This window comes from Mus caroli, unplaced genomic scaffold (assembly GCF_978045245.1).
Source record: "Mus caroli unplaced genomic scaffold, Mus_caroli_1 scaffold_1, whole genome shotgun sequence".
In the NCBI taxonomy this organism is placed as follows: Eukaryota; Metazoa; Chordata; class Mammalia; order Rodentia; family Muridae; genus Mus; species Mus caroli.
The window spans coordinates 153857076-153882976 of record NW_028227256.1 but is presented as its reverse complement, the minus strand read 5'-3'; the positions used below and the strand labels follow the sequence as shown (position 1 = coordinate 153882976).

At 42.2% G+C, this 25901-nt stretch overlaps 1 protein-coding gene across 1 annotated transcript in view; it reads left to right on the top strand.

The window, feature by feature from the left end:
• Axdnd1 (axonemal dynein light chain domain containing 1) overlaps nucleotides 1-25901 on the top strand; it is a 100739-nt gene that overhangs the window by 68756 nt on the left and 6082 nt on the right. The window contains exons 17-23 of the mRNA XM_021161273.3: nucleotides 441-642; nucleotides 8750-8843; nucleotides 12062-12270; nucleotides 14369-14465; nucleotides 18789-18899; nucleotides 21659-21952; nucleotides 24648-24749. Coding sequence (XP_021016932.1) covers nucleotides 441-642; nucleotides 8750-8843; nucleotides 12062-12270; nucleotides 14369-14465; nucleotides 18789-18899; nucleotides 21659-21952; nucleotides 24648-24749 — 1109 coding nt within the window. The remainder of the gene's footprint in view (nucleotides 1-440; nucleotides 643-8749; nucleotides 8844-12061; nucleotides 12271-14368; nucleotides 14466-18788; nucleotides 18900-21658; nucleotides 21953-24647; nucleotides 24750-25901) is intronic.

Sequence of the window (25901 nt, the reverse complement as noted above, 5' to 3'; positions counted from 1 at the left end):
CAAAAGCCACCTTCGGGCTCACCTAATTAACATACTCACTCTAAATCTAACACCCCATTCTAACACTGGCTTTCCCTTTAACCTTTATAAACTGCCATTGTCTTGTGTACCACATCTGTCTCCTATCTATCTAGAGGCAATACTTTGTCATCCCCTCCCACCCCCAACAAATATCCCTCTCCCTCCTTGTTCCTTTTCTCCTTTGCCCTCACCCACTGTCTCCTGTTTTTGTCTCTTATTCCCTGCCTTTTGTCCCTCTGGGGCAAATACATCTTCTTTGTGCTGAAAACTTGATCTTTGGGTGTTTTGTGCATCTCTCGAGGTTCTCTGGTAAATGAGAGACGAGAGAGGATCTGCCCTCGCCTAGATTTTATACTCTATTGGAATAATGATATCACAAAGAATTTGTTCTTTTTTTTTTTTTCTCCCCATTTTCCTAGGTATCTCTAAAGTTCTTCCAAACTTGGTCATTTCTTTGGACATGTGTGTTTTCAAGTTAGAAAACTTCCTCGATTATTCTCAAGTTCCCACTGAAGAGTGGCTTGAAATTGATGAAAAGATTAATGAAATGAAGTTTCAGCTGGAAGCGCTGTTGAACATTATTGATTCGGTTCCAGAGGGCATGGACATGGATCCTGGCGCGTAAGTTCCCAGGCTTTTCTCCTTGGGGTGGATGTCTCAGAAGCCCTAACATGATAAACCAGCAGTCTCAGTGTATTTTTGAATGCGGGCAGCTGTAGTCAACTTTAAAACATGTTTTCCTTCTTCGCAAGAAGAAGCTTTGTGTGTCATAGTGAAAAGCCTTCTGTTAACTCTCACGAATTACCAGTGGCTGGGCGGTTTACTCAGAAGAGGCTTAGTTTTTGTTTACAGTTTGGAAGCTGAGCATCTTCAACAGCATGGCACTGACTCTTTTGAGGGTTCATAACAAATGACATCATGGCAGGGATGCATGTGCAAGGGAGGGTATCACCTGGCAAGTCAGAGGGATCTAGCTCCTTCTTTTCCAGCAACTCTTTCTTATAGGAACTACCCACAATCTCCTGAGAGGACCCCAGTCACTTTCTAGTAAGCCTATCCCTTAAAAGTTTCATGGCCATGCAAAAAGCTAAGCCTCCAAAACCTCGAGGGGAAAAAACCAAACAAACAAACATAGACAAATCATACAACCTATTTAGGCTACATCCCTTCCCCCACCTATCAACCACTGATCAACCACTAATATGCTTTCCATCTCTCTGCATTTCTCCCTTATAAACAGTTCATGTGAAAGAAATACTGTCTGCAAAAATAATCACTATCAAATGTAGACCCACTATCAAAATACAGTAGTATTAAAAGAAATCATCTTGTAAGTGCCTCTCTGTGGTGGTTTGAATATGCTTGGCCCAGGGATTGCCACTATTTGGAGGTGTGACCTTGGAGTAGGTGTGGCCTTGTTGGAGTAGGTGTGGCTTTGTTGGAGTAGGTGTGTCACTGTGGGTGTGGGCTTTAAGACCCTCCACCGAGCTGCCTGGAAGCCAGTCTTCTAGAAGCTTTCAGATGAAGATGTAGAACACTCAGTTCCCCTGCACCATGCCTGCCTGGACGCTGCCATGCTTCCACCTTGTGATAATGGACTGAACCTCAGAACCTGTAAGCCAGCCTCAAGTAAATGTTGTACTTATAAGACTTGTCTTACATCATAGGAACAGAGACAGTCCCACAATACCCAGAGGAAGCTCCACTCCTGGGTGCTCTAACACACCCAGGATCATAGGATCAGAGGTGAGAACACAACATCTGTCCCCAAACTGGGAGTAACTGGGACCAGCGGGATCCAGGGACTCAGGAACCCCACCCAACCAGTGGCATGGGTTTCTTCCAGTCTGGGCCTGTACCCTGAGCAGACCTTAGGCACAAACTCCCCAGCCAGTTCCACAATACCCAGAGGAAGAGCTACTCCCAGGCACTCTAACTTGCCCGGGACCACAGAATCCTAGGATCCTGGGAGCTTGGTCACACTAGGATCTCTGGGCCACAGAGGCAGCTTGACTCCCAGGAGCTCTGACACACCCAGGATCTCAGGATCCCAGAATCACAGAATCACAGGATCACAGAAACAGCTTGACTCTGAGGAGTTCTGACACAACCAGGATCATAGAAAGGACAGGTTCCAGTCAGATATAGTGAGGGCAGATAGCACTAGAGATAATCAGATGGCAGGAGGCAATAACATAAGCAACAGAAACCAAGGTTACTTGGTGTCATCAGAACCCAATTCTCCCAGCATAGCAAGTCCCAGATATACCATCACACCAGAAAAGCACGATTTGGATCTAAAATCACTTCTCATGATGATAGAGGACCTTAAGAAGGTCATAAATAACCCCTTAAAGAAATACAAGAGAACACAGGTAAACAGCTAGAAGCCCTTAAAGAGGAAACACAATCAAATGGGCAAAGGAAATGAACAAAACCATGCAGGATCTAAAAATGGAAATAGAAACAATTAAAAAATCACAAAGGGAGACAACCCTGGAGTTAGAAAACCTAGGAAAGAGATCAGGAGTCATAGATACAGGCATCACCAAGAGAATACAAGAGATAGAATAGAGAATCTCAGGGGCAGAAGATACCATAGAAAACATTGACACAACAGTGAAAGAAAATGCAAAGAGAAAACAGCTCCTAAACCCCCCCCCCCCACACACACACAAAATCCAGGAAATCCAGGACACAATGAGAAGACCAAACCTAAGGATAGTAGGTATAGAAGAGAGTGAAGATTCCCAACTTAAAGGGCCAGTAAATATCTTCAACAAAATTATAGAAGAAAACTTCCCTAACCTAAAGAAAGAGATGCCCATGAAAATACAAAAAGCCTACAGAACTCCAAATAGTTGGGACCAGAAGAGAAATTCCTCCCATCACAGAATAATCAAAACACCAAATGCACAAAACAAAGAAAGAATATTAAAAGCAGTAAGGGAAAAAGGTCAAGTAACACATAAAGGCAGACCTATTAGAATTACACCAGACTTCTCACCAGAGACTCTGAAAGCTAGAAAATCCTGGGCAGATGTCATACAGACCTTAAGAGAACACAAATGCCAGCCCAGGCTCCTATACCCATCAAAACTCTCAATTACCATAGACCAAGAAACCAAGATATTCTATGACAAAAACCAAATTTACATAATATCTTCCCACAAATCCAGCCCTACAAAGGATAATAGATGAAAACCACCAACACAAGGAGAGAAATTACACCCTAGAAAAAGCAAGAAAGTAATCTTTCAACAAACTCAAAAGAAGATAGCCACACAAACATAATTCCACCTCTAACAACAAAAATAGCAGGAAGTAACACAATCACTTTTCCTTAATATCTCTTAATATGAAAATTAATATTACCATCATATCCTAATTGATTGAAATTCAAAGATATGAGGAATTAGAAATTTGTTGGCTGTCATCCAGTGGTATCTCTAATTTGGTAATTGAAGAAATAGGACCAATATTGTACAACCCATTTACTCTTTCTGCTTGTTTGTTTGACAGTGTTTTGCTGTGTACCACATAATGGTCTTGAAATCTCAGTCTCTCTATTAGTAGGATTGTTTTGTTTTGTTTTGTTTGTTTTTCTAGACAGGGTTTCTCTGTATAGCTCTGGCTGTCCTGGAACTCACTTTGTAGACCAGGCTGGCCTCGAACTCAGAAATCCACCTGCCTCTGCCTCCCAAGTGCTGGGATTAAAGGCATATGCCACCACTGCCCGGCCAGTAGAATTGTTTATTTGATGTTTTTATACTATATTATGGTTTTCAGAACAGCTTAAATATTTCAAAATTATTTATACAGCCAAAAGAAATGTAGACAATTAATTTGATAGGTGGCTTGTAAGAGAACAACAAAGAGTGAGACTGAATGTTTTGCTTGATATTTATAATTATTGTATAAGTTTTGAAGAAGATGACTTTATAAGTTACTCTTTTTCTGAGATGAATACTTTTCAAAATCATCACAGCCAATGAACCAGAATCTTACCCTTACCTGATGTCTGTGCCACCCTCCAAGCAGAACCATTGTTCATCAAAATAGTTGATGAATGACTTCATGGATAGACCATCTTAATATACACATCATTTGCTAAATGAGTGTAACCTGTTCCCTGTGGGCTGAGAATGATGATAATCACTCAAGTCAAATAGCTTTGATCATAGCAGGAAATCTGTATTGAAATAATCATGCCTACAATTAATTCCTTGATGCAGCAGAACTGTCATCTCTTATCTTAGCTACTATGGAGGTAAAAATCCTTTGGTGATGTGAGGGACATTGAAGTACAACCTTATTACAGTGAACTCCAATGGCTAAAAATTGTTCTTATTTTGGGTTTGTACCACAGTAAGAACCAAGATTTTAAGCTCTACGAAAAACAAAACAAACAAACAAACAGACTTTATCTTTTTATGCTCATTTAATAACATGTCCATCATTTTTATGATGATTGGTATAAAAATATATATTGTGTTGACTATAATAATAAAAAAATAAAAATAAAAATAAATAACAAGACTTGTCTTGGTCATGGTGTCTCTTCACAGCAATGCAAACCCTAACTAAGACACTCACTTTAGGAGGAGGTACTGATAGTATTGTGTGCATTGACTAATATTAGTTACTCTATTTGGGAGTTGGAAGGAAAAAGGAAAGGAAAAAACCCCTCAGGATAACACTAGTAGTTAGTATTGGAGAGACAGAGAAAAGATAGAGAAGGAGATATAGAGAACACTAAGGGCAAAGGAGGGGCATGAGGCAATTTTGGCTGAGGATTGGTTGACAAGAGAGATGTACGGAAGTAACTGGGTAAGGATATTCCCAGCACTCAGACAGATGGGACACAGGTGCTGCAGACTGGACAACCTCTGTTCTCTGGGAGAGGAAGATGAAAAAGGATGGTAAGGGTCTTAATCACTGTTCTACTGCTGTGAAGAGATACCATGACCAAGGCAACTCTTAGAAAGGAATCATTTAGTTGGGGCTGGATTAAAGTTTCAGAGGTTTAGACCATTGTCATCATGGTGGGAAGCATGTGCCAGCAGACACAGCACTGGTGTAGTTGAGAGCTGCATTCTGATCTCAGGCAGATAGGGAAACCCTGGGGTTGGCATGGGCTTTTGAAACCTCAAAGCCCAGCCCCAGTGACACACTTCCTCCAACAATGCCAAACCCCCTGATCCTTTCACTCCTTGGTGAGGAAGCCTTAAAATATAGGAGCCTGCAGGGGCCATTCTTTTTGTCAACATGACAGGGCGACAAGAAGTTGTCCTGCTCAATCGATGGTGAATATTAACCAAGAAGGGGATAACTGTGGAGGGGAGAAAGCTGGGTGAGTGTACATACAGGGAAAGTGTTGAGGTCTGGGAATTGCCACACAAACCACTCAGACACCGATTTCAGTTAAACAGGGCTGATTTACTGTATTCACACCCCAAGACTAATTGATCATGAATGTAGTCTAGACTCAGGAGCTAACTGTGACCCTGAATATTTCTCAGGTCCACTTTATATAGGCAAAAACTACAGTGAGCTCAGGTCCAGGTTCAGGAAGCACTACCTGTGACTCAAGCTATTTTGGCTAGCTAGACAGAACAGTTCTAACTGATCTTTATTCTGATTGGTCCTAAGAGAAGCATATGGTTGTGGAATTTCTTACCATTAACAAACTTCAGAACATAACAGGTATGTGGCAGCTTGACCCTGCTCTGAGCCAAGCTATTTTTCTGTGTCAGTAACAATATGAAATGACCGTCAGGCATCGACGAGGCTACAGATATGCTCAGGGAGCAGGCTTTAACAGAAAGCATTTTGGCCTGCTCGAGGTCTGCTGGGTCCAGTTTCCTGTCTGAGCCTCTTGATTATCCTTCTCAGGCCATCAGAAGCCTGTTGTGCCTCTAAATGATCCTCTTCTTACCTGGGTACTTTCTTTTGGGAGATAAGGTTACAGACATGTCTGGTCAGTGAGTGGCACTTTACTAATCTAGTCTCAGATGTCCCCCCAAACACCTCTGGAATGTCCTTCAGGAAACTTGTTGCAAGTGCCTTACCCTTGTGTCTTCAGCAATCCTGATTCTAATCTGTGTTGAAGTTCTGCAGGCTCTGGCTCTCTGGCTCTCTGGCTCTCTGGCTCTCTGGCTGTCCTCTGGCTGTCCTCTGGCTGTCCTCTGGCTCTCTCTCTGCCTCTCTCTCTGCCTCTCTCTCTGCCTCTCTCTCTGCCTCTCTCTCTACCTCTCTCTCTCTGCCCCTCTGCCCCTCTGCCCCTCTGCCTCTCTGCCTCTGGCTGAGTTTCCCCTTTGCCAATTACCAATTCAAAGAAAGATCCTTCTCCACCTTACAGTCTCTTACTGTCCTGGATCCATCACAGAGTCCCAAATTATTTGCTCTGAATTTCCAGAGAGGGCAGTTCACTGTGGGCCCCAGGCTGCAGGATGCCAGCTTAGCAGAAGGCTTTTTGAAATGGCATTCCATAGCTGTAGCAGCCCTACAGAATCCTGCATGTGCCTCTTTCTGCATGTGCCCCTTAGGCATCCCCTGTTGGATTCACTCTCAGCTTTTCTCTATGGTGTCTGTTGCTGGAAGCACTGTGCAGATTTCCTGAGGTTATATTGAGTTGTGTTTCTACATCCAGGTTAGCACGTCTCAGTATCTTTTGGTATTTGTCTCCTGATTTGTAAAGTTTTCAGTTTTACTTTGCTGTCAAATCTAGAAATGCCAGGCACCAGCCACCTCTTCTAATGACTATTAAACTTTTTTTTTTTGTCCAGTACATTCCTTGAAGAGTCTAACAGACCCTACCTGCATATCTAAATCTTAAAGGTTCTACTACTTTTAAAAATTATTCTCTATTAATTTTATGTGTATGGATGTTTTGCCCACATGTATGTTGGGGTGCCTAGTGCTTATGGAGGTAAAAAAAAATGCATCAGATGCCATGGAACTGTAGTTACAGATGGTTGTGAGCCATGATGTGGGTGCTGGGAATTGAACCTGGGTCCCTATGGGAGAGCAGGAAGTGACAATAGAGCCATCTCTTCAGCCCCAGGTTCTGTTGCTTTTTAATGTTACTGCACCGAGACCAAGTGTCTAACACAGTGACCACTGAGGGATACACTCAAACCACATCTGAGTTACAGCTGTATCCCCCAAAGTCAACACCTATATCCCCTTTCTCCTTTCAGAATATTGTCGTTGGACCTTGCCTCTGCCTTTCTTGGTAACTCTAGCTAAGTGTTTCGTGTGTGGGTTAGTTTGACATCAGAAGGTGGTTCTTTGAAAAGGATGTGTTAGTTAGGGTTTCTTTGGCTGTGATAAAATATCATGACCAACAGCAACTTGAGGCAGAGGGTGACTTCAGCTTAAAGTTACTGTAGTTCCACTCAACACAAACTAGAAGAAGGCCTCTCAACTGAGAAACTAGTGTAAGATTGAACTGCAGCAAGTCCATAGGGCATTTTCTCCATTAATGATTGATATGGGTGACCCAGGGTGCAAGACAGTGGGCAGCCTTCCTTCATGGCCGTTGCTGCAGTTCCTGTTTCCAGATTCCTGCCTTGAATTCCTGTCCTGACTTCCCTTAATGATGGACTACAACTGTAAGCTGAAAGAGTCTCTCACCCCCACGCCACCATTGGCCACGCTGTTCCATTACAGCAGGGGAAACCCTAACTGAGACATCCTTTTGAAAGAACCACCTTTTGGTTTAATTGATTTCTCAAGACTTTCTGTGCTCTATGGTATTGATTTCCATTACAATTATCATGGTTTCCTTCATTTTTACTGTATTAGTTTTTACTGCTGCACTTCCCTCCCCCATAGTCTTGTGCACATTGGGCATGTATCCTGTCTGCCACTAAGATATAATCTCATGGTGGATTGGTAAGTCATACATTTGAAACCCTTGCTGTTTCTTAATATTTGAAGTTATGAACTCCCTCTAAGGACTTTTGAGTTGCAGAATGGTGCCTCTTCATTGGCATTAACTCAAAGTATTTGATGATTAGTCTTGAACTAATATTTGTTGACCCTCTTGTCATTTAAATTTCACATTTGAGCTTCCTCATTCTTTCCAATAGTTGACTATAGTTTCATTCAGCTGTGTTGTACTATTTTTGTCTTTAAATGAACTGAGCCTTGCTTTGTGATGCAGCTTCTCTGTTTATTCTGCTTAGAGGTCGCTGAACCACCTGTGTTAACTATTTTTCCATAAAATCAGGTTGTTTACAGCCATTGTTTCTTTGACTTTTTCTTCATTTTTCATTCTACACCATTTCTGGAAGCCTTCAATAGTTTCGTTTTTCAAAATTAACTCTCATCATCTTCATTAAGGAGTGGACCATGCTGACTGCATGCTGGAAACCAATCATTGAAAGGGTTTTTAAATTAATTAGCATTACACAAAAAGGCCTTCCTAGTCTAGGAGTGAAGAGGCAGGGGCATGCCCATTTATAGTAGAAAGAAATATTGTAGGTAGAACATAACACTGTTTCTAGTGGATCACGCCAGTTGGCAACTGTCTCGGAGTTAGGAAGGCTGTCTTAACCTAACCAACCTATCAAACAGTTCACTTTCTCCCATGTTCTTAAAAAACTTCTCAGTATCCATGCTTACCATGTCCTGCAAAATAAACCAGTTTCACCTCACCAATGGCTTCTTGTATACTCTACTCAAGTTTCCTATGTTTATTTTGCCTGCTTTCTTCCTGCAGGGCACTCCTAGAACATATATGTGAAATGATTCCACAATGGCTCTTGAAGTTAGGCAACGAAATCACCAATGGTCAAATTGAACTTCTTCGCCACGTATGTACTTGTATGGCTTTGCAGGGCTCTGTTTTGCTTTGGGGATTTTCTTCCAGGAAGAATAAAGCCCAAATGAAGCAAGGCAGTGGGAAGAACAAAATGGAAACTTCTATCGTAATATTTCAAATGATTTTCGATGGAAAATGAAAAAAGTTTAGCAGCGTGGGTATCCCATCATAGGACTCAGTATTCATCTTATGATGAGGAAGGACATTCTAGCATTATTACTGTCTCAAGGCGTTGCTTCAGCCAGCCTCTCCACACAGTGCTCAGTTTGCCATTATTGAGATCCATGGACCCACACACTTGTTTTCTTTTGTGTTCTAGAATCCATTCTTTGCCATGGGAACATTTGGAAATGCCCTTATGCTCTTCTTTATTAATACAGTGTTACTGTTGTGTAATTAGTCCATGGAGGGAGTGTGAGACAGGAGACGAGGAGATGCTTCTGGGACCTATGTGCATGAGTATTTGAAAAGTGGAAAGCCTGTCTTTCTGTCCAACAACCACTTTCACTTCCTAACCCGTTTCCCACCAATGGTTTCTGCTGTTTTGTCCTTTGCCCTCATGCCATTTGCCCTGTGCTATTTGTCTGTCGGAAACATTGGTTGGTAAACTTATTTTTTGCCCGTGCATGTGGCATGTGTGTCTGTGTGTATGCATGTTAGCAAGTGTATGAGTGAGCACATGTGTGGAGGCCACAAGTTGATGTTATATATCTTCCTTACTCTGTTTATCTGCTGAAGAGGGTTCTTTCACAGAACCAGGGCTCGCAGATTCCGTCACTAGCTCAGCTAGTCTAGCTAGTTAGCCAATTTGCCCTAGGGATCCATTTCTACCTTTTGAGCACCAGGGTAGATGCAGGCCACATGCCTGCCCAGGTTTTACCTGGGGTTTCTAACCTCATCTTCAGGCTTGTGCAGTAAAAGCTTTAAGCATAAATAAATAAATAAATAAAGGAGGAAGAAATTATTTATTTCTAATTTGCACATCAGAATTATGACTGTTTTCTATGTTATAAAATACATGCAAAAGTCAACGGATTTTTTTTTTTAAACCCAGTATTTTAAAATAACTTTGAAATGGTTCAAAATATGGAAGTGACAGAACAGTTCCTCCAGCCCTGCTTCTTAAATGCAGAGCTCTTGTAGGTGATGTGAAACTATAGCTCACAGAGAGACACAGATCCCAAGTGAAGCTCATCACCAGCTGTATTTGTTACCCGATGGCACACAGTTGTGAGTCTGTAAATTATGCAGTGGGTTCCCTTTAACTGACCAGTAAAACGTTCCACCAGCTTCAGTGTGCATTAGTTAGTTGTTCTTGAAAACAGTAACGAGAGTAGTATTTCTGTATTTTAAGACAGCTTCTCAGTTCATTCTGGAGCAGATTGGAAATTCACTTTCAGGCTTTCATGTAAAGAAATAATCCAGTGGGGGTGTGGGGGCATGCACCTGGATACCCAGTACTTAAGATGCTCAGGCAGGAAGATGATCTTTGTCAGTTTGTCAGTAGCATAGCCAGCCTGTGCTACATAGGGAGTTTAGTTCCAGGAAAGCCTGGTCTACAAGTATCTTATCTCAACACCACACACACACACACACACACACACACACACACACACACACTGAGTATCACTGGCCTGTTGGTCTATGATCATTTTCAACAACCAATTCACACCAAGATGCAGTTGCAAACAGCTGTGGATTTATAAAATGGCCTCCCTTTGGAATATTTCATTTACTCGTTATTACACCTCCTCTCTCTCTCTCTCTCTCTCTCTCTCTCTCTCTCTCTCTCTCTTTTCTTTCCCCTCCCTCCTTCCCTTTCCCCACTCCCCCCTGTTTTGTTTTTCCATGCTGGGAACTAAACTTGGGCTTTGTATGTACCAGGGCATCCTCTAACAATGAGCTATAGGCCAAACTGTCACTTATATTCTGAAAAGGAAAGTTAAGTATCCTTTTTAAAGCGAGTTAATTAACAATTATTATTTTGAGACAGGGTCTTGTTACATAGCCCAGGCTGGCCTTGGATTCATTGTGTAGCTCAGGTTGACCTCTAACTCCCGTGGTTTCAGGCCTTCCCACTCCATCCTGCCTTGTTAGTTTATATGGGTTAGGGAGTCACTAGTAAAGCTGGAGCAATTGGTTGGTAAGACAAAAAATCTCCACAGTAACTTCTGTCTTGAGAGCCTGAATTAGAACCATAGCCTGTGTGTTTTATATGAGAGTCATTTCCTATGTGTTAAAAACTCTGGGAATAAGTGATAAGTTTTTGCTTTTTTGTTTTAACTTTAATTCTCCCTATGATAATTGTATGCCCTTGACTCTGCCACTTCCCCTCGGTCATATCACTGAACTGAAGAGAATAGCAACTGTTCACGTTGCCTTCACAGGGAGGCCGAGAGATGGACTGACGCTTTAGCTCAGCAAAAATATGTTCTTTCAGAAACAGTATAGTCCAGGCCATTGGATGTGACAGAGCTCTACTGGCTCATTTACCTCTGAGAAGTTGGGAGAGCAGGTGGAATGGGATTGGTGGACTGTCCTTGACAACACAGTTGTGGGCTGCCCAGCTCACATTGCACATAACAGATGTCCAATCAATATTTCCTTCAAGTAAAGATCGGGACAGGGAGGGGGCCGGTCCTTTTGAGTTATTTATAGAGCACTAGAATGCTTTAGGGCATTCAATTTGGCAACTTGAACTCTAATGACTCAATGACCCTTGGTCAAGGTAAAGAAGCAGAAACCAGTTCAGCACAGATAGTTGAGAAAAGGAAAACAGGGCTACAGTAGCTAAGAAATTTGATTTCTTTAAGAATTAGGGGTTGCTGAAAGTTGGACATGGGCATGTGAGTGTTGTGTGTGTTTCACATGTATATATACGCAGGTGCATGTGAGCATGCTGCAAAGGCCTGAGACTGATGTCAGATAGCTTCCCCAATGGCTCTTCTACCTTATTTATTGAGACGAGGTCTCCCAACCTAACTCAGAGCTGACCTGTATGGCTAGTCTTGCTTTGGGGATCCCCTGCCTCTGCCTTCCAGGACTGGAATGACAGGCGTGCAGGCATACCCATCCAACATGTGTTCGAGGTCTCTAGCTTACAAGTGCTGTAAACGCTGAGTCATCTTTCCCAGCCCCCTTCCTGCTTTTATGATTTATATGCGATATAATGTTCTAAAATGGTTGCTTGGATTGTAATCATTTTCACAGATGGATGAAATGCATATAGCTATGATCCAGTGGATGGTAAATTTGCTGACCATAATGCTTCCTGATTTTACTGACCAAGACATTCTCCCAAAGAGGGAGGAGAGCACCTTAGAGACCCCTGAGGAGCATGAAATAGGCATCGCAGAGTTAGAGATAAACGCAATTGCACTGGTCAAGCGGTTGGCACGATACTCCAGCTACTTGCACAGGTAACATCTCCTGGTTCCTGCATTGCTGTTCATTTGAAGGTTAATACATGTAAGGTGGGACAGATATCAAAATAACAACAATAGGGGTTACTTTAAGACCTTGAAAAGAAATACCAAGCTGAAGCAGGAGGGTTGTGAGTTCAAGGCTGGGCTGGCTATGTAACAAAATTCCTGTCTCAGAAAGAATGAAATCCTAGTTTAGGTTTTCAGCTTGTTTCAGCACGGTGCCCAGAGGTGATACAGGATCCTTTGGGAAACAGTTTTGGCAGAGGAAGGATAGGAAATGTGCTATGCAAACCTGAGTGTTGGCTTTTTAAAAAAGGACTGGCTTGCTTGCATAAATAAGATATGTCTTGCATGTTTATATGTACCGGGAAGCATTTAAGATGCTTGTAGTCTTGGGGCTTTGAAGATGGCTCAGTGGGTACCACCATGGAAGTGTGAACACCTGAGTTCTATCTCCAGCACCTACATAAAAGGCAAACATTATGTCTGTCCCTAGAGCTGGAGGTTGGGAGAAGCAGAGATAAGCAGATCCCTGGAGCTTGCTGGCCAGTCAGTCTAGTCAAAACAGTAAGCTCCACACTTAGCAAGAGGCTGTCCCAAAGGACGAAGCAGAGCACAATAGTGGAAGGCTCCTGATGACAACCCCTGGCTTACCCCCAAAGACAGAGAGAGAGAGAGAGAGAGAGAGAGAGAGAGCGAGAGAGAGAGCAGAATAAAATAAGATGCTTCTAATTCCATGTAAAATTGAATTTATAACTTTTGTGTGTTTTACTAAATACTAATCAATTGTCTTTTATAAAACTGAAAAAACAAGCCGGGTGTGGTGGCACACGCCTTTAATCCCAGCACTTGGGAGGCAGAGGCAGGCAGATTTCTGAGTTCGAGGCCAGCCTAGTCTACAGAGTGAGTTCCAGGACAGCCAGGGCTACACAGAGAAACCCTGTCTAAAAAAAAAAATAACCTGAAAAAACAAAAGAGCACAAACCCGAGCTGGGTGTGATGCTCACACCTTTAATTCCTGTACCCAGGAGGCAGGGTGAGACAGATCTCTGGTCTAATAGTGACTCCTAGGACAGCTAGATCTCTATGGAGAGAACTTGTCAAACAAACAAACAACAACAAAACCCACCAGCAGCAGCAGCAACAACAACAAAACCCACCCCAAAACCAAAGCACAAAGACAACAGTAACAATCCGGGTATGGTGCCGCATTGCCTCGCCTTTGGGAGCCAGAAGCGGGAGGGAGGGTCAGGAGCTCAAGGCTGAGGTTAGTTTGGGTTACAAGAAATACTGTTTCAAAAACAAAACAAACCCCAAGAATCTGAAAAGTTGGAAGATTTGCAAAATTAGAAGGTTCCCATCAAGAAAAGGTTAGACGTGAAAACTGTAACCTGTGTTTTAAATTGAGAGTTGCATGTGGTTACTTTTAGTTTGGGAAGTCCCACATAAGAGCAAGCTGCCCTTTAGTTCAACTCAAGTTTACAATGTTCAGAGGTGAAAGGAATGTGGCAGGAAGGCCACAGGAAGAGAAATGTAGCAAGCAGAACTTACTGCCCCGGGAAGCAGTACTTCGATTGCGATGGTAAATTATCACGGTTAATGGCGTCTGGATTTTAAGTACTTAAAGGATCAGTAATGAGTAGAGCATGCTAGGATTATTAGTCAGCTTCTCATCGCTATAATGAAATACCTGAGATAATTCATTTATAAAAGGAAATGTTTTGCACTAGTTTCCAGTTTGCAGTGTCCCAGTCAGTGGGTCTGAAACCAGGAGGCACAGCATCTCTTCAGGAGTCTGTGAGTGAAAAACTGCACAGCAAGGGAGCAAAAGGGAAGAGAAAGGGATAATACAGTCCCTTGCATGGGCTCACCTCCATGGGCAGAGACCTAAGGACCCCACTAGCCCCTCCTCCTGCAGCTTTCAATATCTCCCAATAGTGCCATCTTGGGAGGAGAGGGCCAAGTCTGTAGCATGTGACCCTTTGGGAATTACAATCTTCCAAATCACAGTACAGAGCTTATGTGAGCTCACTGCCACTATCTCATCTGTCTCTGTCTGTCTGACTCTTTCTGTCTGTCTGTCTGTATCCAGTTGCTGTATAGGCATGGTAAGAGCAATGGCCCTGAGTAGAGCTGCTCACTTACAGAAGAATCCTGCTAAGGACCGTCAGGACCTGGAAAAGATGAATGTAAGAATTTCTTGTCTTAGCTTTGTTTGGTTTTGTTGTTAGCAGATTTTTCAGGTCTAATTAAATCAAAACACACTGTACATACTTGGTTTAAATAATTTTATAGTTTAAAAATATTCATGCAGTCATTAAAGCATTCATTATAATAAAAGTGGTGTGTAGGCATAACTTTTTTGCAACCTACTTCTAATAAGGGTCCAACCTCTCTCCTAGCCCACCACCCAGCAGAGTTAGTAGAAGAGAACAGCTTTTAGGATATGGGGGATGTGGACCTGTTCAGCAATAGTTCTTTGGAAGTGAGCTTAATCTTCTTTGGCAGCAGTTCACTCTCTTAGCAAACACCAAATACAACTCAGCAGCTATAGTCCAGTCTTTTCTGCAGGCAGACACCAGGCAAAAATCAACAGCTCCAGTCCAGTCCTCTCAACAGGCAGCTGTCGCACTCATTTGTCATCAGTGTGCTTTGAGAGGAGGAAACATTTTGGCTCATAATTTCACTCAGTGTTCAGCTGGCTCCATTGAACTGTACTGAGGCAGGGCATCATGGCAGAGGGCATGTGGTAGACAAGAGATGTTCACCTCATGGCAACTGGGAAGCAGAAAGAGGCAGACAAGAAGGGGCTTGCTATGGTTTGTCTATGCTCAGCCCAGGGAGTGGCACTATTAGAAGGTGTGGCCCTGTTGGAGTAGGTGTGTCACTGTGGGTGTGGGCTTTAAGACTCTCATCCTAGCTGTCTGGAAGTCAGTATTCTGCTAGCAGCCTTCAGATGAAGATGTAGATCTCCCAGCTCCTCCTGCACCATGTCTGCCATACTCCCACCTTGATGATAATGGACGGAACCTCTGAACCTGTAAGCCAGCTCCCCAAGATGTTGTCCTTTTATAAGACTTGCCATGGTCATGGTGTCTGTTCACAGAAGTAAAACCCTGACTAAGACAGGCTAGGGACTGGAATTGTTCTTCGAAGACAGAACCCCCACATTCTCCAACCACATCCTACCTTCTATTAATCTATTCCTCACAGACTTCTCAGTGGATTAACCCATCCATGAAGTTGGTACCCTCATTATAGACCTTTCAATGGCACCACCAGGCAAAGAGCAACACAAATATATATATATATATATATATATATATATATATATATATATATATATTCCATTTTTCTCTTGGTGGACACCTAAGTTGTTTCCAACCTTGATAATTATAGGCAAAGCTTCAGTGTACTTTAATGCCCTAATCTTTGGACAGGCATCTCTTGGAATGGGATATATATATATATATATATATATATATTTCCAAGATGACTGAACCATGTTTATACTCCTGTTGTTAGGGTCTGTGATTCACTGAAGAAAGACCCCAGACTTCATTAGTATGCAAAAGCAAAGAGTGTTTATTCAGTTGAATTTTCTGCATGCAGGGGTTTCCCCACTCAGGAATGGAGACCCATGGTGGACTCACAGGCCCAACTTGTCAGATGTTGTCAGCTAGGGGAATTCCAGGGAGGGGCATGTACCCCTTTACCTTGATTGGTTAGCTCTATCTCTAGGGTCTGACTGATTCTATAATTGGTTAGGCTCTGGAGACTTCCCAGGGGGTCGCTTACTCACTCTAGCTATCTATTCCTACTTCAGGCCAGATGACAAGGTGTCCTCGGATTGACTGCCTGCAGCTGCTGCTGGCTGACCACAGGTTCCTGGATCCAGGTTCTCATTTCTAGGAAACAGAAACTTAGGCCTAAGTCTCCCAAACTGTCAGTGTGCAGCCCTGTCATGGAGTCAGCCTGGCTCTGGCTGACTCAGTCCTCTATCAGCAGTAAACAATGATCCTTTGTCTCACATCCTCACTGATAGTTGATATAGCCCATATTTCAAATGTGGACATTCCCATAGCTGGGTAGTAGTGGATATCAGGGTTGTGATTTGCATTTCCTTAATGACTGATGGTGTTGACTTTCTCCTCTTGTGCTTAGTCTTTATACGTATGTCGTCTTTGGTGAAAGTCTGTCAGTCTGTCTAAATCATTGGCACATTAGTGTTGGCTTGTTTCCTTATAAAGTACTGGGAACTCTATTTGGGTTGGATAATGAGTCTTATATCCTATGTATTATTTAAAAGTGTTTCCTCCAGCTTGTGATGTTTCCTGTCTTACTAGGACTTTGACGGCTGGGGGTGGGGATGGGGGTGGCTCAGCAGGCTAAGCACTTGCTTGCCCATGCCTGAGAACTGGTAATCAGATCTCCAGAAGCCATGTAAATATCAGGTATGCATGGCAGCCTGTCAGTAATCCCAGAGCTGAGAAGGCAGAGACAGCAGGTCCACAGGTGAAGCTGGTTAATTAGACCAGGGCAATCAGTCAGGTCGAGACTCTTCCTCGGTGGGTAAAAGTGGGAGAGTGAGCAGGGACACCACCAGATGTCAACCTCTGGATGCCACACATTCACATTCACACATAACCCACACAAACACGTGTCCACACACGTGAGAAAGCATGGTCAGACATGCGTGTCACACATACATGTCGTGTCACACATACATATACATACAAAAATGCCCCCCCCAAAGGATACCTTGAGAGATAGGAGACTCTTACTTTGATGGTGATCTAGCCTTTGTTTTATGAATCTTGCTTTTTGTGTTACTTTAAAGGAAAAGTTCTGCCTAACAGCATCAAAAAGATTTTTCTCTCATGTTGTCTTCTAGATGTTAAATAGTTTTAGGCTCTACTCTCAGGTTTATTATCCTTTGAGTTAAAAAAAAATTTTTAAAGAAATCTGTGTTTCCAGGCATGGTTCCTATTTGGCATCTATGTTATCTGAGTATTGTGGTGCCCTCTGTTAAAAAGACTGTTATTTATCAAGATGCTTTGTCATCTTTGCTGAAACATCTATTGAACATGTATGTGTTGGTCTGAGCCTTTTCCAGGTAGATCTATTGGTCAACATGATCACCAATCTTCATGATTTTTATCATAAATTTTATAATCTCATAGTGGAAATCCTCAAAATTTGTTTTTAAAGGTTATACCAGAAATTTTGTTATACCATATGAAACTTTAGCTTACCAATCTCTTCAACAGATGTTGAGTTTTTTATTTGGATTGCATTTTAACTATTGATCAGTGGCTGGAAAGTTGACCCCCTAACCATTTTGTGTCTTTTTTTTTTTAAAGATTTATTTATTATATGTAAGTATACTGTAGCTGTCTTCAGACACACCAGAAGAGGGTGTCACATCTCATTACGGGTGGTTGTGAGCCACCATGTGGTTGCTGGGATTTGAACTCAGGACCTTCGGAAGAACAATCAGTGCTCTTACCCGCTGAGCCATCTCGCCAGCCCACTTTGTGTCTTTAGATCTATTAATACAGTGTGTATCATTTGTTTATTTAATTGAAACTGTGGCTTTCAACAAATATTTCTTACTCTCATCAAACTTATCTCTATTTTATTTTGGTGTTACTATAAATATTCAGTATTTCATACTGAGAATCAAATGAATATTTGATTGATACAGATATATACACAGTGCTTAGGAAAGAGTTTAATATAGAACTAAAAACCATAAATGAGTTTGCTACTTCTATTTGTTTCCTGAGGAGACATAACACAACCATGTCTATTTACTCCAGATAGGGAGCCCGTGACAGACCAAAGAAATAATTATACCAATGTCCAAGTTGGTGCATCAATGAGTTTTATTGGGGCTACTTCTAGGGATACGAATGAAAGGTTTCTTACAGAAACAGAAATGACTCAAAGACAGCCGCATCACCAAAGCCCACTCCAGCATGGATGGCAGCTCCCAAAGCTGGGGACCCAGGTCACACTGTCTGACCTACAGACCGGTCACAGGTGGAGTTGTCCTTTCCAGGTGGTTTGATTGGTCTGAGCCTTTTCCAGGCAGATCAGTTGGTCTCTGCTGCTGGGCTTATCTGAAAATAACTCTCAGTAGGTTTGAGAGAATGTGGTCAGTTTCAAGGACTCCCTGAAGCTATTTTGAGTTATTTCCTGTTCAATCTTAGAGGAAACTCTCACACAACACTATTGTTACTAGCAAACAATCATGTTGGCATGGTCAGTCACATAAAATTTATTGGGACAGATCATTTAAGGGATAGTAAACCCAAGAATTCTGTATCTGGTTTTATGGTACCTCACCACCCTTCCCCTCAACAGCCCTAATCATAAGCCCTGTAAGTGAGGCGGGGTGTGATTAGGCCTACACTGTAGTGAGACACCTCTGTGCAGTGGGAGTCAGTGAGTCGGCATAGTCTAATCCCCCTCCCCACGTAGAGTAATTATGCTCTATCTCTTCCCAGAGAGAATGTTATGATTGGATCAGCACGTGTTCATACCTCATTTCTGATATCAAAGGCAGGAAAATCCGATTACTGTCATATGAGGAAGCAGAGAAGCTGCTCGGGGAAGAGGTATTTACTGCATGCTGGTATCATTTGGTTTGTAAGGAAATGAATGGGACAGTCCTTAGTAAGGTCACACTCAGGTTCTTCCTGCATCTCAGGGTACCTAAGTTGCAGCATCTTTCTGAAATTGCTGTTCTACATGCTCACCATAGACTGCTGGAAGAAAATTCATATCTGACCTAGAGTGCCAAGCGATTCTTCTTCCTCCCCCCCCCCCCCCAGGAAGAGACTCCTCTACTCAGTGTTTTAAAATAAATGGAAGACAGACTCTCTCTCTCTCTCCTCTCTCCTCTCTCTCTCTCTCTCTCTCTCTCTCTCTCTCTCTCTCTCTCTCTCTCTCTCTCTCTCTCTCTCTCTCTCTCTCTCTCTCTCTCTCTCTTATGAAACATGGTCTCTCTCTGTAGTTCTGGCTAGCCTGGAACTCACAGAAACCCACCAGCCTCTGCGTCCTGAATGCTGGGATCAAAAGTGTGCGCCATCACTCCTGGTTTGAATCTACTTCTTAAGGGAAAATGGCTTTCAGATGGGAATTCCTTGAGGCTTCCAGGGTTATGTCCCCTTCTGAGTATATCATCTGTGAATATCCTATTTTTTTATATCTCTCACATCTTCCCAATAATTCTATCTAAATACTTCATAAACATGGTAATTTCTCCCACTCTAAAAAATAATGTCCTTTGATTTTATTTTTTACTTCATTTTTCTCTCTTCTTTAATCATAATCTTTTTTCTTTTTAAATGGCACTGATCTTACCCAGGTCCTAATGAAAGCTGAGCAATCTCTGAGTCATAGCCCCTGGCTCACGTGGGTTCTGTTAAAATTCTAAAGCTACTGTGAGTCACTAGTAACTTTATTGCCTGCTCTAGAATGTTCAGTCCCCCATTTAACCTGGCTTCCCTTTAGCATTTGGCTCTGTTAACTCTTCTTTCCTTTGGTAAACTCTCCTTACAAGTCAAAGTTCCCGGATTTCATCCTCTTTGGTCTATTTACCCTTGTTTTCATCATCTACCTCAGTCTGTGTGTGACATGTTGAGAGTCTGTCCTTAGGGTGCACTTGCTACCTTTTTTACATCCCTAAATGGTACTGTACTCATCCAGTTTCTTGTATGTTGAGCTGGGATCTCTTGCAGCCCAGACTGGCTCAAACTGTTCAGGATAAGCTCCTCTTGGCTTTGAACTTGTGACAATCTTTCTTTTTAAGTGCTGAGATTACAGGTGTGAACCTTCATTCCTGTCTAATCCTGTGTTTTTTAACTACCACCTGCTTGCCAGTGATCCCAGATCAGTGCTCACTGTTTAATGACTGTCACATAGTCTGACTGACTGGCATTTACCTCTGGTAAAATTTGAAGAAGCTCCTGTTATGACAGCCATGCCACACAGCATGATCGGATGGCATGTATGTTAATGCCCTTGGGTCTGAGAGGAAGGAGCTGTCTCTATACAAGCATTTGTATGACTTTGTACATTGCCTTTTAAAAAATTACGCATCTTCAACAAAACCTTTTCTAGGCTGACCAGAACTTGGCCAGATTATTTCTGAATTAACCACCGAAAGATTTCATTAACATCATAAATCTTAAACTGCAATATAATACTAGAAACTTGCTAAAGTAGCATAACCATGATTGTGGTTACAAACTAATCAAGGGGAAACATTGAAGTATACAGAATCAGCAGGCTATGGTTGACACACATCTGTAATCCCACCCCTTGGGAGGAAGAGGCAGGATGATAGGAGTTCAAGGTCATCTTTGGTTACACTGCAAGTTCTAAGCCAGCCTGTGCTACAAAACACCTTATATCAAATAAACAACCAACACACAAAGTTTTTTAGAAAGTATACATAACTCTATAGACATGAGCACAGAGAGAACCTTACAGGTGATTTAACTCATCCTGACAGGAATTTGAGTCATGACTCTTAAGGGAGCATGCAGCATACTTGATCACTGTGCCCTGGTTTGAATATCTAATGACAGTGATGCTTTCAAAAACAATCTATGTGGTTTTGATAAGCAGTTGAGCATTGAACATTAGTCTCTCTACTGAGATGAATGTGCTGTGTCTCCCTGTATTCTTTCCTACCAACTGCTGATAATTCCCCTTCTTCTTCCTCCTCATCTCCCTCTTCCTTTCCTTCTTTTTCTTTTTTCTAATTGAGGATTTATCTACTGGTGACAAACCAAGTTTTTGCTTGTCTGAAATATCTTTGCTTCAAAGTTTTTCTGTGCATGCAATTAACTCTACAATTCCCTCAATAGGTTGACAATATTATTCCTATTGATTTCTGGATATTACTGTTACAAAATTAATGGTGGAGAATTCAGCTCTCAGTTCCTTTGGATATAACCCATCCTTTTTCTCTGGTGACTTCTAAGATCCCCTTTTGCCTTGAGTATCCTGCATACCTGTGATGTATATGGACATTTTTTGGTCAGAATTTGAATAGGTGCCTTTCAGGCATTGGATACTGTTAACTCCATTTCTCTCTGGGCTCTTCTTGTAACCCTTGGACTTCCAGGGCTACTTGGGGGATTCTTTGTCTTCTTTACTGTTTTATGCAACTAATTTCTGTCTTAAGTCACTGCATAACAACAACCCAACCAGCTATCTCTTACCTCCCCTCCCTGTTTGTGTTCTTATTCATAGTAGAATACTCATTTATAGGATTAGTGCTCATTTAGTATGAAACTGCTAATATTTGCATACATGAATTACGTTATGTAAATACATTTTCTAATACTGTTGTTACATTGCACAGGAAGCTTCAAAACTTTATTTTGACCCAGAAAAACCTCCTATTGATGATGATACTGATGATGAAATTGACTTTAAGAAGCCTGTGGTTCAAGAAAAGGAAGCACCATTGCCAGCAGCAGCAGAAGCAATGGAAGCAACAGAGGCAGCAGGGGCAGCAACAGCTGAAGCAACAGGAGCAGCAGAAGCAGCAACAGCAGAAGCAACAGGAGCAGCAGGAACAGCAACAGCAGAAGCAACAGGAGCAGCAGGAGCAGAAGCAACAGGAGCAGCAGGAGCAAAAGTCACAACAGAACAGGTAAGATTATTTGCTGGGCATAGTGATGAGTGCCTATAATCTCAGCTATCTGGGAGGCTGACACAGGACTCTTTTGAGCCTAGAAGTTCAAGACTTGGCCATACAGTGAGAACAAAACAAAATAAAACAATCAAAAGACAAAGAAGACAAATAAAAATGATGTGATTATTATTTAATTAGTTTCCCCCTTCCCTCTATCTTTCCAAAGACTAAATGATAACAGAAATAGAAGATGGAAGTAGGTCTGTTGGACTGAAAGCTTCAACCTCCTTTCCCCATCCAGGTGTAGCCACACCTGCAGGTGTACTCATCCTAGTGACATTTTTTCTAAACCCAAATATATCCCATTAGCTTCACTAATTCACTTCTAACAGCCACACAGTCCACCCCACACCCTGCTGCTGCTTTTTTCTCCCTTTATTACTAGATTTTCCAAAAGGAAGTCTAGCCTTCCCATTGCTTCTGTTTCAGCTTCCCTGATGTGCCACCCTTTCCTTCTCCTAATCTCTAACTTTTCTCATCTTACTCTTGACTCTCTCTAGAGCTGCTGAGGAATTTGTAGCAGTAAAAACCCATCCTGGACATTTAGAGTGGTCATAATAATACAAGACAGCCTCCAGTAACTGAGTGTAGATTATGAGTTCTGTGCTGTACATGTTGCCTAGTATAACAATTTAGGGTATATATTGGCTTATTTTATAGATAGGAGATTTACACTTCAAAGGTTGATAGACTTACTTAAAACCAGATAGTCTCAAGTGGCAGAATTAGCATTCAGATCCAGACGATTGTGGCAGAAGAGCCCTTACTGATTTCTAGACTGACTGCTACTGTCTCTGGCTTTGAGGCCTATGCTTGCCCAATGTCCTCTGCACGTCTTTTTTTTTTTTTAAGATTTATTTATTTTATTGTATGTGAATACACTGTAGCTGTCTCAGACACACCAGAAGAAGGCATCATATTCCATTACAGATGGTTGTGAGCCACCATATGGTTGCTGGGAATTGAACTCAGGACCTCTGGAAGATCAGTCAGTGCTCTTAACCTCTGAGCCATCTCTCCAGCCCCTGTACACCTTGCTTTGTATCTCTGCCCATGGTTTAAGTATTGCCATAAAACTGGCAAGATGGCTGTCAATCTGAGTTCTAGCCTCAGAACTCACATAAAGGTGGAAGGGAAGAACTGATTTCATGAAGAAGTTGTCTCCTTCCTCCCTCCTGCCCCCTCCCTCCCTCCCTCCTTTCTTCTTTCCTTCCTTTCTTCACTCATGCATGCCTCCCACTAATAATAATACATTTTTTAAAAAGTTGGTTTGACCCCAGACTCTATTATAGGTCTTCTATTCAAAATAGAGGCAGGAGGACAGAGCAGAATCGTGTACAAAATCCAGCCCTCTGTTTTCAAGCATTTTCTGTTTTATTTTTGGTAAAGTGCTTGGTTTATGGAAGACCAAATACTTTTCCATTTATTTACAGAGCACATTAAAGTTACCACCATCTTTGAACTTACTTCGGGTCCTTTCCTCTCTACTTCACAAGTACCTATTCAATCTTCAAATATCATTTTTTTTAACTGTGAGCATAGCCGCCTTGTGTGTACACACCTTTATGCTGAGAGCCATTGTGTGCCATGATTGTGCCTCCTATTATCTGACTTTCTGGCTGTGCTGAGTTTCTGTATTAGTCAGGGTTCTCTAGAGGAAGAGTGTGTATGTGTATGTATATGTATATATGTGTATGTGTGTATATATGTGTGTATATATATATGTGTGTGTGTGTGTGTGTGTGTGTGTATGTATGTATGTGGAAAATCCAGTGGGAGGTCTATGAATCCAGTAGTTGTTCAGTCATGTCTCAGCTGACCTTCAGTATATGCTTGGATCGTGAAGGAATTGACTTGCCAGCAAGAATGAGAACAAGCAGGCAAAACAAACAAACAAACAAACAAACAAACAAACAAAAGAAGCTTCCTTTTTCTAGGTCTGTTATATAACTTACCTATATAACGGACATGCCAGCCTATAAAAGGGACTTCTAAAGGTATGGCCCAGATTAGAGGTGGATCTTTCTACCTCAAACAATCTAAATTAAAACTGGGTTTCCCCACTTCAAGTGATTTTTTTTTCAATTTTTATTGTTTTATTTGCATTTGTTCTTTTTAAAAAAGATTTGTTTGTTTATTTATTTATTTATCTATTTAATGTGAGCACACTGTTGCTCTCTTCAGACACACCAGAGAGTTCATCAGACCCTATTACAGATGGTTGTGAGCCACCATGTGGTTGCTAGAAATTGAACTCAGGACCTCTGGAAGAGCAGTCAGTGCTCTTAACCACTGAGCCATCTTTCCAATCCCACTTCAAATGAGAAAAATCCAAAAATTTAATTGAGAAAAAGCCATCACAGGTGTAGCCAGCAGCTTTGAGTATTAGTTAGACCTGATGTCCAGATGCAGTCAAGCTGACAACCAACGGTAGCTCTCCCAGTTTTAGAGCTCTGGGATGAACCTCCTCGGTTTACTCCTTATTGTCTCCTCCTGTCCTCAGTCCTCCATCCCCATCTTTGTCAGTGAGTGTCTTCCAACACTGCTGGGTGGGGACAAATGGGAAGCTATAGTTTCAGACAGGCTCTGGGTGACTGCTGTGCTGTGTGTCACACTGGCTGGCTAACAGGTCCTCTGCTTTCCTGTGCTCTAGGGACCTTCGACATCTACAAATGAGAAAACCATTCGATACATTAAGAAAGATGAAAATATTCATTGCAAACCTCTCTTCGAAGAAGACATATTTTTCTCCTGGGTATGTAACTTAAATCAGACTAGGAAATCTAAAACTACTTACTAGTCTTTGAAAACAATGTGGGTCTAAGGTAGCTTTTAAGCATTCCTCTCAGGTACTCTTTTTTTTTTTTTTTTTTTTAATTAGGTACTTTCTTCATTCACATCTCCAGTGCTTTCCCAAAAGTCCCCCCTCCCGCCCCACTCCCCTACCCACCCACTCCCACTTCCCAGCCCTGGAGTTCCCCCGCACTGAGGCATATAAAGTCTGCACGACCAATGGGCCTCTCTTTCCACTGATGGCCGACCAGGCCATCTTCTGATACATATGCAGCTAGAGACACGAGTTCCAGGGGGCACTGATTAGTTCATATTGTTGTTCCACCCATAGGGTTGCAGTTCCCCTCAGCTCCTTGGGTACTCTCTCTCTAGGTCCTCCATTGGGGGCCCTGTGATCCATCCAATAGCTGACTGTGAGCATCTACTTCTGTGTTTGCCAGGCCCCAGCATAGTCTCACAAGAGACAGCTATATCAGGGTCCTTTCAGCAAAATCTTGCTAGTGTATGCAATGGTGTCAGCGTTTGGAGGCTGATTACGGGATGGATCCCTGGATATGGCAGTCTCTAGACGGTCCACCCCTTTGTCTCAGCTCCAAACTTCGTCTCTGCAACTCCCTCCATGGGTGTTCCACTCCCAATTCTAAGAAGGGGCAAAGCGTCCACACCCTGGTCTTCGTTCCTCCTGAGTCTCATGTGCTTCGCAAATTTTATCCTATATCTTGAGTATTCTAAGTTTCTGGGCTATTATCCACTTATCAGTGAGTACATATCATGTGAGTTCTTTTGTGATTGGGTTACCTCACTCAGGATGATGCCCTCCAGGTCCATCCATTTGCCTAGGAATTTCATAAATTCATTCTTTTTAATAGCTTAGCTGAGTAGTACTCCATTGTGTAGATGTACCACATTTTTTGTATCCATTCCTCTGTTGAGGGGCATCTGGGTTATTTCCAGCTTTTTGCTATTATAAATACAGCTGCTATGAACATAGTGGAGCATGTGTCCCTCTTACCGGTTGGAACATCTTCTGGATATATGCCCAGGAGAGCTATTGCGGGATCCTCCGGTAGTACTATGTCCAATTTTCTGAGGAACTGCCAGACTGATTTCCAGA